The following is a 20,424-nucleotide window of genomic DNA, read 5'->3' as shown; positions in this document are numbered from 1 at the left end:
CTACAAACCCTCAAAAAGGTTACAGCGAAGCATAAAAACCACTCACTGAAAAAGGTGATCTGCATTCAGTCCACTGATAATGTTGTCAAAATTGCCAGGCAAAATGGAAATAACAGAAGGTGTTGGGTAAGGAGAGCACAGGGGAGTAGCGTCTGCCTGGCAGAACAAGTGGATCTCCAAGGCAAATTCAATCAAGGATTAGGTAACAGGCTCCGCCTGGGGCCCACGTCGACGCACTTCAATCTTAAGAAACAGGCACTACTCGGATGGGTTTGAAGTCAGGACATTAAGGGGGGATAATGGAGGCAGGCCTTCTGATGTCTGTTGTTGCTTAATGGACGAACATTTAGGCAACAAAAACTGGAAAACAAAGTTAAAAACACCCAGATTGCACCTTAATTGTATACGCTGAGCACAGAGTGGACTCGCGTTTCAATTAGGAATACCATTTCAGTTGGTTCTATCTGAGAAGAAATAAGGTAAGGTAACGTTTTGTGGCTCTTTTAGTTGAGACAGAAAGCCACAAACCAAGCAGGAAAAAATTAGCTGCTGGATGTCCTCCTTTGTAGTCCGTTGTGTCCTTTCGTTGTTGACGTTCGTCGTCATTGCACCGGTACGCCATCACGCTATGTATCTCGCCAACGCAGCCATCGGGTACAGCCCACACCGCCGCCTACCAAGTAAAGATACTGTTCTCGATCGAAAACGCAATGACTGAACCATTACAAACTAGATCTTGTGGCGTGATTCGAGTGGAACGGTTCGGTTTTTGCGTTTCCATCAGGAAACGTACCAAAATAATCGTCCCTAACTTTTCCGTTCTTCACTCCCGACCAGTATTTCTTAATTACCCGCAGTAACAGCCACAAACCGAGCAAAACAAAACATCGAGACACTATGTGACACTACAGTGTCCAAAAGGATTTTGTGCTTCAAAATTTAGCTAATTTTTAACCTCTCTAGGAATACAGTTTGAATCTTTAATTGTGCTTTAAGGAGCCTGATCAGCAGCTGATTATGCTGATCTAGTGACTTAATGTGTAATCTCCAAAGACACAGACAGAAGTTTATTGATGCGAGGATTTGTGATGATGTGTCAGAGCTGGAGTAACGTGGAGAACAAGAACATAGGCGGATCACAGGCACACTGGGAACATCTTGATTAAATTCTCACTCAATTCATGAAACGCTGATTGAATATTAAAAATACCTCTTGCTTTGTGGACAACCTGTCAACAGGAGCGCAGAAAGCACTGGCAGCTCATGCTGTTTCAATATTTTGTCTAAATATGGATCAAAATCTGAGAACAGAAAATTGGCTGCTCAGTCGTATATTTGTGTTAGCGGCCAATTGTCAAAGCTTTTTTGTTAGCAAAAAATGGTAGTTATCATGGTGCAATTCAGTAGGAATTAACACGCCAAAACAGTCGCTTTATTAGGTACACCTCTTTCACTACTTATATATAATACATAGCTTTTCTGCCTTACAATATATAAAAAATAATGATATTATATAATTTTTGAGTGGTGCACTTTAAATCTGTATTCATATTCAAGGTAACAGACTTTTTCATTGGTTAATGATGTCATGCAGTTTGCAGAGCTACCACAATGCCCTATTTTATGCAATCAAATGTCCTTGCGTTACTTCCAGTCGGAGCATCAGAATTAACTGGAACTTATCAAGGTCGTAAAAAAAACTAAAACATGTATTAGCTACTTGAAAGGTGGAAAAATGTCAGAATCAGAATGTTCCTTGCTTGTCATGTGCACAATGACGCGACTATAAGCGTTGCCCTGTAGGTGCAGAAACACGAGTCACACCGTGACCATGGTTAAACAACACACTTCTTTATATGCCTGCCATGAAATGGTCAGGCTTTTTGCAGTCCGTGAAACTGTACGCGGACGAGAGGACAGGCCTCGAGGACAGACATGAAAGCCTTGAACCCTGGAGGGAACGACGGAGAGTTTCCCAACATATGACAGGTCAACTGAGGCTCTGTGGTTATCTCCTGCTGCAGAAACTCATCTACAGTGTTGAGACATCCACAGTCAGATGATTTTGATCAGACAGTAGTACGTAACATCTAACATCTTGGTTTACTCGCGCCAAATCAAGAAGCGGCGTGGATTCATGATTGTTATTTGGCTTTTTCGTGATCTTTGCATATTTTACAATGACATTTTCACGATGTTATATATGAGAAACACTTGTTATGGCAGCATTAGCTTAAACAACTGACACGTAAGCAATACAAAAACAGGACTATAAAAATATAAGAGCAGTGCGCATGCAGGACATGCATCACTCCTCTGCTGAACTTAATTTCCTCGCGGATCCATCCATGTGAGGTCACCTCACAATTGCAATCAGTGGAATTGAGCAAATTAACTCGATCCTTTGACGTTTGCCGAAGCCGTGAATATCCATTTGAGCATGTCTTACCACCTGGCTGAAATAAATACACATGGACAATAATGGCTTTAATAAAAGAGCTGCTTTGTTATTATCCGTTATCTTCAGCATCAAAGTCTTGTGAGGCCACAACTCCAGAGCGACTAATGAGTAATTCAACAGCATTAACCAGACATGCTTTGATTCCTGGCTGCACTAGCAGTGTTTTTGTTCTTTTCTTAAATCGTAGTTTGATTCAGCTTCAGTATACAGATATTCACATTTTTAATATGTCTCTTAATAGATTTCCTAATGATGATATGCGCGACAGCTTCAGCTGCAAGAGACATCGAGTCCCTGCAGCAGACGAGGTGGACAGCACTTGTTTTCAGAGATGTAGGTCACTGGGCAGAACAGACCTGATGACCGAGACTCACTCCATATGCAGGAGAAGACTGGCTGATATTTAATACGTTGTTTGCTCTATCGGCTTCATCGCCACATGCATGCTGCTAGATAATGCATGAACCGGATGGCATCTATTTGTTCAAGTGAGGCTAACCTCTACTTGTGAGGGCAGAGTGGAGATTACGTTGGTGGAGCTACTGGATTATTTGATTACACTGGGCAGCTATAAACCCAATTAAGTGAAACTGGGAGAAAACAGAATTTACACTCATAACAGTAACTGTAACCAGGAGGCTTTGGGTTTTTCCACATGTTACAGGAGTGGCTTGTAATAAGAGCGACACTCTGCATTTAACCTAATCTACAGTATAAAACTGAATACTAAACCCCCCAAAAAACATCTTATTACATCATCAATTTTGTGCGAATGTACAGGAGATAACTATGACACCATAGTTGGAAAGACGCCAGCGAGCCATAACAATATTAGCTAAATCATTTAGCTAAATGTACAACCATTAGTCTCTTTTGCCTAGGACAAAAAAAGTAATGTAAAACTAAATAACTAGCATGCCTCAGTAACTAGCTTACACCTACACGTACCTAGCTGTAGTTGAGCTGTACAGCTACTGCATAATTAGCTAATACTATGTAAGGCTACATGTGTTATGTTTCGTTCATCGTTGTTATTCTTGGGGTAATGTCACATTACATCATCAATTGTGCGGGAATGTACAGGAGATTACAATGACACCATAGTTAGAAAGACGCCAACTAGCCCCAACAATGTTAGCTAAATCGTTTAGCTAAATGTACAACCATTAGTCTCTTTATTTTGCAGAGGACAAAAAAAAAAGTCTGCTCTAAACTAACGGAAAACTAAAAGACTAGCATGCCTCACTAACTAGCTTACACCTATAACTACCTAGCTTTAGTTTGGCTGCACAGCTACTGCATAACTAGCTAATACTATTTACGACCTACATGTGTTACGTTCCGTCGAGCGTTGTTATTCTTGGGGTAACGTCACGTCACATTACATCATCAATTTTGTGTGAATATACAGGTGATTAAAATGACACCATAATTGTAAAGACGCCAGCGAGCCACAACAATATTAGCTAAATCGTTTAGCTAAATGTACAACCATTAGTCTCTTTTATTTTGCCGAGGACAAAAAAAGCTAATACTATGTACGGCTACATATGTTCAGCGTTGTTATTCTCGGGATAACGTCATTATGTCAGCTCAAATTGGAACGCAGCATTAGTCCGACAGCTCAAAAAGAACAGGTTATACTTAATCAGTGTTTTGAGGCTAATTAGTTTGGTTGTAGAATGATATTGGGACATTAGCCGACGCTAAAGGAAAATGACAAAATTTGTTTTTCTGCTGTTTTCATCTGTTTTAGAAAATAATAAGCCTGCTTTTTCAAGATTTGCAGCTGTTTTTTATTGTATATTGACATATAGTGCTCATGTGGAATGTTTGGTAGCCGTAGTAACTGTTAATAAGGGGTGGGGCCTAAAAGTCCAGGGTGTCACATTTTGATATAACGATGGCGATGAGCAGTGTCCTGGTTTTATAGCCGTTTTGAAGAAGAAGAAGTTCCACACGTATTACACTAATGCATCCGTGCCCACACGGACTTGCGCACTTGATTCAGCATTCGCAAAAGTTCTAATACATTTTTCCTTGTACCGACTGACACAGATTTGACACACAAACACACAAACACACACAGAAGCGGCATACAAACTCTGACACTTTAATTCACGCTCCTCGACTCACGCAACCTTGTTAATAACAGCCTAAATATAAGTGCCATTAAATTTGTGTCGCGGCAAAGAGGCTCGCTCCCGCGTGTGCAACACTTGTGCGTCAGCCCATAAAAATAGTCTCTGCCAGTAGCTTTAATGACACCATGAGAACCAAAGAGTCTGAAGTCAAACGCAACGTCTCTTGTCCTGGAAATTAATCGATGGCTTTACAGAAATGGTTTTTAATATGAAGCATTTCAGTAAATGATGAACTTGACCCAACTGCTTTGTTCTCAATTTATTGTAAAAAATTGTGTACCCTTAATCTTTGTAGTTTTTAAAATGGTTCCCAGGGCCTGAGCCAGAAAAGCCTTAACTTTATGGTATGTTGCCATGATTATTAACCCTAACCCTTAACACAAGGTAACACATTTTGTCCGATCTTCACAAAACTTCAGCTTGCAAAACTGACTGTAACCAGAATGTAAATATAATAATAAGTATTATACGTCAAAGTGTGGGGAGGGGAACACTTGAAATGATTAAATCTCTGCTCCATAACATGAATTACGGAGACGTGTGTCATCATTTCATCTCTCGTCTTTCTTTACAGTTTGTAACCAGCGATTTTGAGAAAGGTCACACCGACATCACATTGCACTCTTACTTTTGGTCTTTATCTGGTTCCCTCGCCACACCACATCACGTTTTCTCTCCAGCCTCTTTGAGAAATGAAACGCTTATCTCCTTCTCCATTCGTCCCTGCCTCTGATTGTCCGTCTGACAATCGAGCAGCCGATGACTTACTGAGCTGATTGTTCTGCGCCTGCGCAGAATCGGGAGCTTTTGGACCACGCGAGAAAGACAGCGCAACATGGGGGCTCCACTTTTTTTGTGTTGTAAATCAATAGCAATTTTGTGTGTGCCATTTTTCTCCATTTATTTCTGTGGGTGCCGACATTTTGGACATCGTGGTCTCAGCTGTGATTCGGCATCAAGAGCAGAGCGAGAGAAAGAGAGAATGATTGAGTGAAGATTCAGTAGACATCGTGATCTCCAGCGGTGGACGAGACGTCATCTTAAACTCGTGATATACCTCCAGCCACATGGTTTTTGTAATGGTTAACACTCCACTGGGTTCACGACCTAATGTCTTTCTGCATGTTCTACTCATGGGTTTTCTACCACAGTCCAAAAACATGCAGATTTGGCAAATTGGACGATCTAAATGAACCGTAGAGGTGAGAGTGGATGGTTGTGGTGTTTGTCTCGATGCTGCCCTGCAATGGACTGGCGACCTTTTGCCCCATGTCAGCTGGGAACGGCACCAGCAACCCCCAGGTGGAGGATAAAGCATTAGAAGATGAAATGAATGAATCCAACCCAATTGAAATTATTTGAATTGGTTGTTATGGAGCTGCAAAAAAACGATTATTTTTGATTGATTAATCATTTGCTCCATAAAATGGCAGAAAATGTTGAAAAAATTTGTTGTTCAGCGTTCGTCAAACCTGGAAATGACGATGTCCTCTAATGTCTTGTTTTGTCCATAAACCAAAATGATTCAGTTTTAATGATTTCTTTGTTATACGGAGCAAAGAAATGAAGTAAATATTCACATTTAAGAAGCTGAAACAATCAGAAATCTTGTTTAAATCACAAAAAAAGCTTCGAACCGATTATCGTCGATATAACGTCACAGTTGGATGTTTTTTTGCCCAGATGACACCAATCAAGGTCCATCTCAGCAATGCTATCTCTACGTTGTAGATAAAGTGGCAACATATTTAGGATAAGTTTGAATAAACGATGATATGGCATATCAAAGGATAGCGAGATATCACTTTTACTGATATCACAACCTCAAGTATCTAACGACACTGATATCAGTCATTTTACACCTTGTGTATTCTGCTGCCATAAAATAATTAATAAAGAACCTAAAACATTTTTTTTAACTTTTTTATGGATGTTTCTATTGTATCAAATTTGGCATTTTTCTGTATCCGCCTCTGTTGCACCCATTGTGATTATTTTTAAGCTATGAATAACAATTCCGACGGAATAAAAGACTTATGTCACATCAGACGCTCCAGTTTGCAAGTCACCCCCCCCCCCCCCCTTTTCAGTGGCTTCAAAAATAGATCATTCAAAGCAATTTCAAACAATTTTATTCAAGCCAGCCTCTCGCGGCTGAACCCGCCGCCTTATTATTTAAGTGAAGGTCAGCAGAAAGGCGCTTGCGCTGCAGCCTTCGTGCAGCTGCGGTTACACAGTCTGTTCCCACACGCTCTTATCTAAAGCCTGACGCGCACTCGATTCCAGCTGAGATGTCATCTTCAGACGAGGGAGATTGAGCAGTCGGGGGCCAACCGCCGCTCCCCTCGGAGCCTCGGTGTCACCGTGACATTTATCTAATGCGTTTGTCTCATTTAGCACCAGATCTGACTTTGCTAATGTTAAGGTATCTGCTGAGGCTGAGGCAACCTGTTGCCTTGCAGAAAACTGATGTCATTTGGATGATGTTAATATTTAAAGTAGACAAATTTGATAATTTTTATGGACAGTATCATGATTACTTGTTTTAAGTTCATACATTTGTGTGTATTTCCATGTATTTAATGTTTAGTTAATACACGACCTTGAGTGTCTTGAAAGGCGCCTTCAAATATAATGCATTATTATTATTATTATTATAATATTCTATTTAAATTATACAGTATAAAGGTACTGCACGTTTTTTGGTACATTTTCGTCATCAATATTGATATTGATTTGCTGCACTTATTCATAAAGGTGAGTTTGAGCAGTGTCTATATATAAATACACATCTGTTGATGTTGATCTGTTTTAATTCATATCATGTGCCTTATTTCCTGTTACTGTTGCCCAGGAAACAAGTTTGCAAGGGATTTCAAAGATGCAAATAACGTGTATGAAAAAAAGGTTTAAATTCACTTGTGGCTTGAACTTTTCTACCCGAGGACTTTAAGTGCAAACTCCATCACAATGACTCATTTCAGAAAAACTAAAAGTGCACACATTTAATTGAAAAAAAAAAAAAAGTCAAAAGGCCTGAGAGAAAAATGGTTATTTTTACTTTTATTGAACTAAGGAAAGCAAACTATAGCTGAATTGATAAAATTAAATGTAAAAGAACATGTATATAAGGTATTACAGGATGTTTTAACAAAATGGAAGCATCACAGAGAGTCTTTTCAATAATCCTATTCAGGGATGCAACATTAATCTCTTGGATGATGATGATGATGATGAAACACAAAAAACGACAATGTTCTCAAATGTCAAGGTTTATTGATTTTTTGTTTGTTATATGGAGCAAAGAAACCAGAAAATATTCACTTTCTTAGAAGCTGTTGGTGATTCATTTATTGTAGCCCAAAAAATACTGAGCAGTTTTAAAAAAATATTTACCTGGTTACATAACCTTGTGTGGTAAAACGATGTCAACAAAAAATGGCACGACAAAATCAGCTGCTGAAAAGCAAGGCTGTGATTTAGCTAAACAGACCCTTTTATGACTGCAGGACAAAAGTTCAGTGTCACTGACGGAGTAGACACGCTTATGTAAGCGGCTGATGATTTGTGTTGATAGGAACTAATAAAAAAAAAAAAAACCACACACAGATTACAAAAGCAATGTGAACGTGTTTAAACCCTAGAAACTCATCACAAGGCTATCACGCAGGAATCGACTGCGAGTCAGGAGCTGAAGCTTAAAAAAGTTGCGCGTCTATGACCCCGAGGATCACATAACGAGAAACTGTTAAAGGCCTAGTTTGAGCCTTGTGTGTGAGCGAGGACACGTCCACGGCGCGGATCCATTATTCGTGCTTCGTTCAATTGTTCCATACAATGGTAGCAATGAAACCAATGTGATAAACACGCTGTAATTCTAAAAAGGTCTCTTATACAGCACTTCATATGAGGGCCAAACGGTGGGTTTGCCTGATTTGTAGCACATGCATCCAAATCTCCATCTAAATAAACCAGTTTTTGTTTGCCGAGTGTGTGAAGGAAGGGTCGTGCTTGAATTTCTGCACTGAAAAAGCACTTAAAGGCGCTTACTTTGCAAGCTCCGCCTACAGATTTGGTGGAGTACCTAATGTATATTTAGGACACCATCGTGAACGGCCATCCATCCATCGTCTACCGCTTTATCCTCACTGTCGTAAAAGTTTCGTATTTGTGCTCAATGAAACCGGCAAACACAGATTTGCTTCCTTCTCTTTTTTTTTTAATTCTCTGCATTGGGAAAAAGCGTTTTTGTCCGTGTTTGGCCCATCGTGCGGTCAGACTGTTGTTTCCTCTTTCTCACGTGATCTGACAACAGTTTTCTCTACTTCTTTTTCGCTGACTCTCTCACGACGAACGTCCAAAAATAATGATATCGCTGCCTTGACTTTCTTGCGAGATTTCTCGCCTGATTCTGCTCCAGATTCCAGGTCTGCAGCCTGGATCTTGCAATGCTAGTTTTCCGCTAACAGACAGTAGGGGGAGTGGAGAGACAACCCCCACTCTCCACGCAACGAGCAATTCAACCCACTCCAAAACAGTTAAATTAGGGTGAAAATCCTGCACAGTTCAGCAAGAAGACCCACGTTTGCAACCCTGTCGGAACAAGGGCCTTTCTGCAGGAAGTTTGTATGTTCTCCCCGTGTTTTTGGAGGATAAAGCGGTAGTAGATGGATGGATAAACTTGGTACATGTTTGAATGAACTTGACGCATTTAGGTGGGACCAACATCTCGTCTTTCTTTGAAGTTTGTCAACTCTTTTGTTTCGTCAATGTTTGGAGGTCACAGCAGAACTTCACTCATCAGAGATTAAACTAAATGAAATAAATGCTTCTTTTTTTTTCCCGATTAGCAACAATAACCAGGAAAAGTCAACAGTGAGTGAGTTACATTGAATCGTGAGTCACCGTCCTCCGTCTTCCTCGAGTGGCAATTCACCGCGACGTCACCCATTGGTTTGTGAGCTGAAGAGCCGACTTTCTGAAGACCAAAAGAAACAATATCGGGAAGAGTGGGTGCCTGAATGAGCTCCTTCACCTCCATCCGATACCATGTCAGTCACATTGTGTTCTTGTCGCAATACATGCTGTGCATTATTGGCCTAAAAGTGGCCACCATTCACTAATATTGACAATATCATGGTGTATTGAAGACGACCAACTTGGCGCTAAAAATCCTCGGGAAAATGCTCACTGACTGAAATCACACTGGGGAATATTATGGTCATTTTATTTCATCGACTTACATAAAAACCAATAGAGTCAACCTCTAATGGCTTTTTTTATGGATAGTATTATGTTGGTCTAAAATGGAGATGATTGACAGAAGAAGTATTCCCACCAACAACGATGATGATGGCCCCACTGATGTGGAGAGGTCTGGTGAATCACAAACCGGAAGTTTAACTTGTCTCTTTATCGCTCTGGCTGGTTTCATGTCAGGTGGTGCAATATGGTATGCGAGGCGGGCAATTGGCTGGAGAGGTGAACCACAAAAAAACAGCCGATGACCCCATTTCACAAGCTTTTTTTTGGCTTATTATTCAATTTATGCCTGTGGACCCCAATGTGACAGACTAAACAATGTCTGTTGGGTAAGAAAGAATGAGACACGCAGACGTTTGAGTGAGCGATAAGAACCCCGAAGACGGGCGACAGCCTCGTCATGCAGGGGGAACAAAGAGGAAAAAAAAGACAATCACTACTGTGTAATTCACTGACCCTGCTTTTGACAATGGATGAGAGCAGCAGGACAGGCTGAGAGCAGCAAACAGCAGGGGGGCTCGAGCGGAAGAATTGGAGCAGAGATGAAGCGCGAAAAAGGAAGGAAATGAAGACGGCGAGAGGAGGAGGAGTTGGGCCGGAAGGATCGGTGATGAAAATTGTAGAGAATAGAATATTGGACAATGTGTTCACCACTTTTTCTCTCGCCATTAGACAACCAGACGACCATAGAACGGAATTTCCAATTAACGCCGTTTGTTTGGTGTGTATCTGCGCCATCACCTCGTTTATGAGGCCCTAAAGTTTCGAAACAAACAGGTCAGGCACTGCTGAGAACGCTGGGTTTTATTGTATTCTCGGTCTGGTACCCTGACGTAAGGATCCCGTCTCCTGAACAGCAGATCCTCCTGCTCCGGGCAATAATCCGAGCACATCCGGTTGCGTACATTGAACCGCAGAAGAAGAAGAAGAAGAACGTCCGTTGTGGAGGTGTTTCACTTGCGACAGTGTCTTCTGACTCAGTGTCTTCTGACTCCGGGTCAAAGAGACTGCGGCGGGGAGTCGTGACGAAGCCATTTTTTTAAACATTGTTAAAACAATGTTTTGATAATGAGGAGCAGTGCATCCACCGTTCCAGAGGGGGGAACTGCGCTTCTGAGAGCTGGTGTGCTAATTACGTCACTTCAATCACAAGACAGTTCCGTCTTCTGGGGGTGAGATTTCGGTCCGAAACAGCGCGGCTGAAGAGAGCTTCAGTGAGGAGAGATTTCTATCGGCTCGGGTTGCAGCAACTATGAGGTTTTTGACCATAAAAACAAGTTAATGTATGCAAGTAGACCTCCATAACCAGTGGATGGGAGCTTTAAGTTTAGAGAGTCAGTGGTACTGTACAGTACAATCTTCAGTTTCCAGGCTAATGAAGGTCTGTCTGATGGCAGGATAAAGCCATGAATGCATTCTCAAGATATCACAGATTTTAAGAGGTGAGCCTTTTGTTAAGTGGTCAAAACTTGCTCTCCTTTATCTCCAAACAAGCTGTGGCACAGTCAACAAAGTCAGTGTTGATAATGTGACACTGAATTACACCTTTACATTGTCATCATGCTGGTTGATGAATTTGAAGCATGTATATATCTATTTTGCCCCAGTTCTCCACCAATAGTGCACAACCAGCGCAGACAAACAGGAAGTGATGCATTGCACCTGTTGGATAAGAGACATTACACAGTCTGTGGGCCGCTCCGAATGGTCGCGAGCACCCTGTACTTTACTGTATTACATAAAAAAGGGGAAAACATGCATTGTAGGTGAAGAAAATGGCTCACAATAGCAACAAAACTAAAGTGGCTCCCATACGGTGAATGCAACCAGAGCTGAAAACCATGATGGAGGTTTTTTGAGAGACAGCCTAACTCCTCAAAATCACAAAGCTTTTACAAAAAAAAAAAAACAGGATGTTCAAATGACACCACAAAAAGTCAACAATTCAATGCCCAGTCAGAGTCCGTTAAAAAAAAAATAAGAAGAAAAAAGCTAATTTCCTCTGCTGGAATAAAAGACACAGTTTTCAAAACCCCTAATTAAAAAAAAAAAATCAGGTGTCAGGTTGGCAGTGGAGTTTTCGGAAGTGCCGGAATGACCAAAGTTGATAGAAACGCCAATCTGCGTCACATTTAGTTAGAAAAGTGTCTCAGTGCAGCCTGAGAGTATTCTTCTGAGCTGATAGAATCTTGTGTTGTATTATTTTATGTTATTTACAGCTCATAAAGAAGAGACAACGTTGAGCAAGTGTATTCCATTTAAACCCAGAGACAATTATAATGCCTTAAATCTGTGCATCAGCATCTGTGAGTCCCTCCCATGTATTCAGGTATCTAGGCAGTGTAATAAAAACAAATAAATCCTCTTTTAGAGATAAAACAGGCCTCCATAACAGAGATATTTCAAATAATGCACATTAGATTAAACTAAAATGACACATTTTAAAGAAGAAAAAAGTTTCCATTTTCTTCAGAATTCACCGATATGACTAGTGGTAATTTATATTTAGCACACATTTGGTCTTAATTTCCTGGATTTCTAAAGTCATGAATGTTAGAAAGAGTTAAATTACAAGCATTTATTAATAATTTATCATTCTCAATCACTTGTTTGAGGTCCATTTCAGGTCTCCTTTGTAAATGATGGTCCCATTTAGCATCATAGAGACTGCTTTTAGGGGCGTGGCTACAGCGCAGATTGACAGTAGATCTGTTTGTTGCATGATACGCATCGCGCCACACTACGACCAACCCGCAGAGAGGGAGGATATGACATCACCGGCACTCCTGCATTCAGTGCCCAGGTGCAGTTAGAGTCTCAGCATGGCAAGACATGAGAATAAGGAGTACAATGACACACAGACAGATATGTTATTTAACTGTGTGACAAAGAGCATCTGCTCTTTCCAGAGGCTTTTAAAGACTCTGAGGATGAGTCAATGTTTGGGCCACTGAGACACACAATATCAAACTTTGTGATTCATTAGAAAATACACCAATCGAGATGCGTGTGTGTGTGGCAGAACGATCAACTTTTAACTGTTATTCCAAACATTCTTTAAGTGACTCTGGCTTTAAAATCAAACACATATGATGGTCACCATGACTGCTGCTGGTGACACAGGGAGGTCAGTGTGCCAGCGACACTGTGACATAATGACCTCTTCAGAGACGCAGAATCAGACTCACCCTGCGGATAATCAGGTTCTCGGCAGAATAAAGTGACCCTAGCAACATCTGCACAGTGTGGGCCACCATTACTACATTACATCATTGCATGTATGGTCTGCTGTGTTTGTTATCCACTGTGTGGGGGAACTGCTGAACCATAAATTCCTTTTGAGGACAAAAGTCCTCATTTTTAGTCACTTTATAGTGTGTATTATAGTTGTTGGTGTTATAATTAGGTCATTGCCAACACAAACATTATTTGTACACTGCATACTTTAACATCTGTAACACAGTATTATCAGACCTGAACGAGGGAGCGTTTGTGTGTATACAGCAGCAGCAAAAAGCCAAATAGCCAATCAAACGGCTGAATAAACTGGGTTTTGTGAGCAGTACCATTCACTTTGTCTTTGTGTTTTCAGTCAAACAATATGTTTAATAATTCATCTTGTTTGCAGTTAGGGCTGGGGAAGATATGGACAAAAATCAATCAATCTCGATATTGTATTTCTTCTGTGGATTAATGACAAAAAGACTGTTCTGGGTCAAAGCCAAATGTAAGTATTAATCGATTACTCATTAGTAATCGATAACTATTTTGATAATCTTTTCATTATTAAAACAAGATTTCTGATTGTTTAGCTTATTATATGTGAATATTTTCTGGTTTCTTTGCGCCACATCACAAATAAATCAATAAAAAATTAATCATCAGACATTCGAGAACATCATAATTTCCAGGTTTGACAAACACTGATGCACATTTTTTTTTTTTTTTTTACATTTTATGGACCAAACGATTAACAGATCCATGAAATAGCAAAAACAAAATTTCATATGTATTACATAAAAATGCATAAAGATTAATCAGCTTAATCAGTGGTGTGAACTCTCTAATCAGCGGGTTTGAATCTGACGGATATTTGTTAGTATTAATGAGAATCTAAAAGGGAGAGAGTTTAATAACTATGTTTTTATGTGCTCATCTGATGGGAGGAGCTGAAGACAAAGGGTCTTCTGGGTAAATGTTGTGAGGAGGACCAGTCCTGGTTGACATAATGGTACTTTTTAATGGAAGGGTAAATGAGTGGCCTTTCATGTCAGTGAGTGTGTGTGTGTAATAGTGTGTGCAATGCTCATCTTGTCACGACACTATGTTAAGCCCCCGTTTTAAGAACAACCTAGTCTTGTTCTCAGTGGCACAATTAAGCAAACACAGATGCTTCACCCTTTATTATTTTATAGTCCATGATCTAAAATGTAAACATTTAGCAGCTTAAAAGTCAAATTGTATTTCAGCAGCCGTTTGAAGAATAAAACAGGCGATTAAAAAGAAAATGGAAGAACAGACTTTACTTTCAAGGCCATCAGGACTGAGGTGAAAGCAGAGCACATGCAGCACATGGACGCCAGTGGACCAAGGCAACAGTGTGGCACGAAACACACTCGCACTCTACCTCTTCTGTTCATCAAAACGTCATTAGTCTAAATGGAAAAGATCATTTCCAGCAGGTGTAGAGGAAACAAACCAGGCAAGATAATAATGCCATAATTCGATGTATTTCTACTCAAACTCACCCCTCCCTCGGCCGTCATGTCAGCCCTCACGTGCAAAAGACATGTGATCCGAATCATTCGAAAATCAACGGGAGATGAAAAATCTAATGAAACGCTGTAAGCGCGGGACCTTTTCTTTCTGCGGCTCAAGCAAACAAGAAGAGAGGTTTCTTAATAACCCGTCTAACCGAGTACGTTTCCCTCAATAACCCCCGCCATTACAGCCAGTTACAGCTCATCTTCCACCACAATGGACAAAAAGGGTGATTTAAGATCACGTGCTAGACTATTTTCGATGCCATTTATCTTCTGTACTGTACAAGGAGAGAGCGTCTGTGCGATGAGGTGTGATGGTGAACCGAGTAAGAGAGGTCGCCACCTTCCATCCCAAAGTGTGCGAGCGAATCTGTGTGGCATTCAGTTAGCGTCATAAAAACAAACAAAACAAAAGATCTTTATAGTTGGTCGATTGTGGGGAAATTGTAAAAAAACATGGTCTGCTGATGTAAATATTTATATATAAAAAAGGTCAATCTGGAGTCATGTAAAACAACAATTCATACAATCAAGCGATTGTACACTTATTTTCAAGAAGCTACAGCAGCTTCATGATAATCACCCTGAACGACCAACGTAATTGTGGGTTAAGTGTAAAAAAAAAACGTTTTATCAGTGTTGTGATCTGTGGTTAATCTGTGCTGATTAAAACTCTAAATGTAAATGCACTTAGTTAATTGTTCTTCACTTGTCAAGAATCAGGTTTTTGATTTTAAAGCACTTATAGGATGTGGCGAAATACAAAGCATTTTCTTAAGGTTTTCATGACAAAGGAAGTACCAAGATTACACATGATTATAATAGTTCCTACAGCTGTATAAAATCTTTAGCCTTTCTTAGATAGGACATTGTGGTGTAACTATCATCACAAGGTTAATGAGATTTGTGTGTATTTTTAAAAAAAGGAAGTTTACGAGGTTTCTTGAATGCATCTTAACTGCTCCTGTTCGATCAACACGCTGTGAATGCTGCATTCATTTCACTCGCTCTTAAAAGCTTCTCCTGCCAACACGATACCATAGATCCACTCCACTTTTCCTCGATAGCTTATATTCTATCCCTCAATGTGCCGCTCTTTGCTCTTGAATTGCTCCTCTGGGATAATAACATTTTCTGAATCTGAATCATGAATAATCAATCGTTTCATACGTGACACAAACGCACAAACTAGTGACAAGGAAAGCAGTTGTTTTTAAGTGTTACGTAATCATTAGTTCAGTCCGTTCTGCATGACCACAGCGCAACGGGGGGGGGGGGGACACTGAAGGGGGGCGTCGTGATTCGGCTCACACAATCGCCGGCTTTCAGCAGTTGCTGTCGCTAAATACACCAGGACTCCTCTATTAAATATTGGAGATTTTACTAAATGAAAGCAGGTTTTCAGGATTTTAACTGATCTGCAGTTCGGCATCGTTAGGTTTGATTCCTGCGTCGGACGGCGCGCTCATGACTCTTCCAGTGACGACACTCTCTGACACTCTTTTAACGTAGCATTTTAGTATCGGTTTGGAACCTTGCCAGAGCAGGTAGTAAAAAAGCATAAATACTTAGGCCCCGTCGCAATACCTCCCCCTTAAAATTTCCACTTGGTTTGGAGTGCCCTCAACCGTAAATTTCCCTCGTTGAGGGAAAGTGGCTTCCCTATGGAATTGGGACAACACTATATGCAAATTAGCGTAGTTAACGTAACGAACGTGCTAACCTACGTCACATGTTGACAATTTTCAGGAAAAATGCCAGCGGATCCAGCTGTTGCGTTGCCTGCGTTTGTTTTTCTCCGTCAACGCCGTTTTTTCTCCGTCCTCGTAAAAAAGCTACATCACAAGCTAGCTAGCTAGCTGCGTTCATAAATCGTCAGTTATTTTCTGACATTAGCGTTCAAAGCTCAACGGTCCTTTGGATGTATAGCAAACCGACATATTCCAACACATTTCGACATTGTAACGTGCTTATTTTGCGAAAATATAGCATTACAACGAAATTGTTCCTCGGCAGATGTGGTCGCCATCTTTGTCCGGCTCGCGGAATTTGCAAAGCACCATGGGTAATTTCATCTTTCACTTTCGTTTTAAGCCCGCATCAGCGCTCACTACATTTTGAGGGTTGATTATAAGGGGAAAATGGCACTTCCTCTTGCTCCCAGCTACATGTGAACGCGCAAATTTTAGGGTTAGGGCAAAAATGTAGGGTTAGGGGAGGTGTTGGGACAGGGCCTAAATGTATATAGAGTCAAGTAGATCTAGAACTGTATAATGGAAAAGCACCATATTTCCTTCACAATGGATATTTGCCAAAATATAAGAGGTTATGTAATCCATTTCATATACAATCTATCATCAGCACTCTTTAACTTCTTTAACAGTGGACTGGAGTCAACACGACGACCACACTGATTCCACAAAGGGAGAAAATGGGATGTGCATTTCATTAGCTATCAACCACAATCAGGATTTATCTTCAGATGATGAAATGCGGTTTAAGAAAAAAAAACAACAAAAAAAAAAAACATCAATAGCTGATTAAATTGTTAAATTCATGCAGACATCTCTGTGTGTCTGTGAAACACAACACCGTGTGACAGGGAGGCGGGGGGGGAGGGGGGTAGGGCGGTGTAATCAGGGCTCAGGGACACCTTCAGGACAGTTTGCCTTGGTCTGTCAAAGACAGTCCATGAAACGAAAAGTCCGCGTCAGTCTGTGGACACAGTGTTCAGACTCACACCTGCCAACGCTCAAGTTCCCAGAGTCTCCTTAGCTGAATAAAATACTGCACAACACGCTCACACGAGCGCAGAGAAATGTACGTTTCGTTCATGTCTGATGAGACATCATGGGGTTGTTCTGCGACTTAATGAGTGGCGACATTTAAACTGTAGGGAGCATTGTCAATCGCGTATTGCAGCGTTTGTATATTCCGTCAACCTGATTTTCCCCTGGACCGCAGCGAGCTTACATAATAAGACGAAGGCCACGATGTCTGAGGCTGCATGAGATCATTTTTTTCAAAAGACGCAACATCTACAGCGGTTCTTCTTACCACATTCCAGAAGAGCGGGTTGAAGATAATGGCGATCACGGCGATGCAAAAGCTGGTGTCTCGAAACGAGAGGTGCTTCAGGAAATCCTCCATCGGCGCCAGGTCCATCTGTGAGAGGCGACAACTGCACATTAGACGTGGACAAAAAGGCTGTCATCGTGTAAATGTGGCCTTTGTTACCATCTTCTGATATTATTAAGCCACTGTGGGAAGATAATACAAAGCCAGGGCTGCTGGTTTTAGCCTCTTAACAGATCTACACCTGCTTAATGATATCATCAACTTGCCTTTTCTGACTCTCCTGCACCATAGTCCAAAGAGAAAATCAGCATTTTTAACTCACAGGGATACAAGCACTGATTATTGATAGAAATTTAACACGATAAATTACATTAAGAATAGTATAGTTGTGTTATAAACTCCAAAAAACAGTGTTTTTTAACATTAAAAGGAAGTAAAATCATAAAAATAGGCTAGTTTTTATTTATTTATTCTTACACATTCAAAGTGAAGCACCAAGTGTGGTGATTGATACAACAGTAGACAAATTTGCACTAAATGTGCAATCTTCAACTACAAAATAAAACCAAATAACCTACAATTAAGGCTATTTAGATGTATGAATGTATCTGAAAGTCGTCTCGATTTCTTTAATGAGTCCTCATTTGGACTTTGGTGTAAGAAGTGAGTGGTTGACACACGTGGTGGTGTTAGCACCGACCATGTGACAGTTAGTTATGCAATCACACTGTGAAAAATAATTAAAATGAAAAACTATCCCTTTAAGGCAGGGGTCTCAAGCTCAAATGACCTGGGGGCCAATGAGTGTCTGGTTTGGTCTTGTGAAAAAAAAAAAAGTGACATACTATAGAGGAAATTACCTTAAAAATCCACAATATTCATGATGACGTTTCACAGAATTTCAAAATAAAGTGTTTGTTTTGATACGGAACGAGACAGTTATATACATACAAATATATACATATGTATACTTGCATAACTCAACATTAAATATGATTGTGTGAATATAAACGTGTGATAAAATCTTATGTATTATTGTTATTAAAACATTGCTCAATAGCCAACAATCTCAACACGCTGAGAGCTTCTGTGTGGTTTTCCAGTTTTAATCCTATGACGCCAGAGATGGAAAAGACAACACAGCGTCTTTCAGGACAGTGTCCTCACTTTGTTTTGCGGTAGGTGAATCAAATTTAAAAAGGTTTTGGGGGGCCTGAGGGGGCAAAATAAATCAGCCACAAGAAACATAAAGCCTCTCACACTCGGGACTGTGACCGACCTGTGATTTTATAATAAACTGCTGGCCGTGATTTTATTTTGGAATCAATTATGTCTCAACTCTGATAGAGAGGCAAGTAAAAACAACACAACGTGACGGGTCCAGTGTTCACTGCTGAAGGGCTTTCGAGGAAATCGGTTTATTTTTAAAGCTTGTTTGTTGACGTCTTGAAAACAACGTTTTTTCGGGCGGCAAAATAAGATCAAAAAGATTTACCTCAGTGGAGCGTAGGCAGATGTATAAATAGATAAATAATAAATACAAATCATGGTTTGCATCGTGAAACGTAATTATGAAGGAATATGGCTATAAATGCAGCAAAATGTGTGTAAAACTGATATTTTGAATGCAAAAGTGAGAGGTAAAATCTAACAATAATGGATATTTATATATATGCTCCACAATAAGACAGCAATAGAGAAAATAGAAATATGGCACCAGTAAAGCGGATATATAGAGTTTGACACATGGATATATGGAGTTTGGGTTCTTGGTAAGTTCATAATCAGAAATTGGAGGAAGAAATAAAAATAGAAATAAAAAAAAACTACACATGAGTTGCATAAAATGAAGTTTTTGCTTTTGTTTTTTTCAAAAAACTATGAAAAAATAATTAAGTCTCCTAAAAGTTACACACTGGACCTTTAAGTTTAATCATCTCTAAATGGTTGAAAATATTAAAGAACATATTATTACAAATGTTGTATTCACATTAAAAATGTATTACTAAACCATTAACGTGTGTTTATGCTTTGGCCAAGACAGAATAAAGCTACGTGTGGCGTGCTTTTATTTTGAAAAGCCCTCAGGCTTCCGGTTGCGAAGCGGTTCAGACTCGTTGACTTACGAGTCAAACCGAGTAAAACCGAGAGTCGCAGGCGGTCGGGACACTTTCGTGGTCGTGCATGAGGGTCAGAGAAACACGGAGAGTCCACAATGTTGTGTTTGACGCTTTTTACCTTCGAGTAATCCACGTTGTTGAGTCCTCCGCAGCAGTCGAGCGGCGCAGGGGGACGAGCTCCCTCCGGATTATCGCCGTCACTGAGGCTCATTCAGTCACATCAGTGAACACACACGGAAGCGAATGTTTTTTTTTTCACCTGCGACACAGAAAACTGCGCAACACCGAGGGCGAAGTTCTCAATCCCTGGCGATAAAGGGGGGACATGGACGGGCGCAATGAGTGTCCGCTGACAGCTGCACAAGTCCACGCTAACTTCGCGCAGTGCATTCTGGGAAGAGTAGTTGGCAGCACTTGGCTGCCGTGTTTACATATCTTCACACTACCTTTTCCCCCCCTCCTTAATTACAATTTCATGGCACCTGCTGTATGAAACTACACCAGGAAGCTCCCTACATTTACTTATTTACATTAATTACATATAATTTTATTTTACTATCATTATTAACATGTGTTTATGTAACTGTTATCCACCT

The 20,424-nt window shown here is 40.4% G+C and overlaps 1 protein-coding gene across 1 annotated transcript in view; it reads right to left on the bottom strand.

Moving 5' to 3' along the window:
* Positions 1-20,177, bottom strand: part of pemt (phosphatidylethanolamine N-methyltransferase) — a 52,225-nt gene extending 32,048 nt beyond the window's left edge. Inside the window, exons 1-2 of the mRNA XM_083903436.1 lie at positions 19,947-20,177; positions 17,688-17,795 (exon numbers count right to left, since the gene is read on the bottom strand). Of these exons, the coding sequence (XP_083759562.1) occupies positions 17,688-17,795; positions 19,947-20,039 (201 nt within the window). The 5' untranslated portion in view covers positions 20,040-20,177. The remainder of the gene's footprint in view (positions 1-17,687; positions 17,796-19,946) is intronic.
* Between the last annotated feature and the right edge of the window lie 247 nt (positions 20,178-20,424).

This window comes from Microchirus variegatus (assembly GCF_963457635.1).
Source record: "Microchirus variegatus genome assembly, chromosome: 17".
Taxonomy (NCBI): Eukaryota; Metazoa; Chordata; class Actinopteri; order Pleuronectiformes; family Soleidae; genus Microchirus; species Microchirus variegatus.
This window is presented reverse-complemented; position numbering and strand designations above follow the sequence as displayed.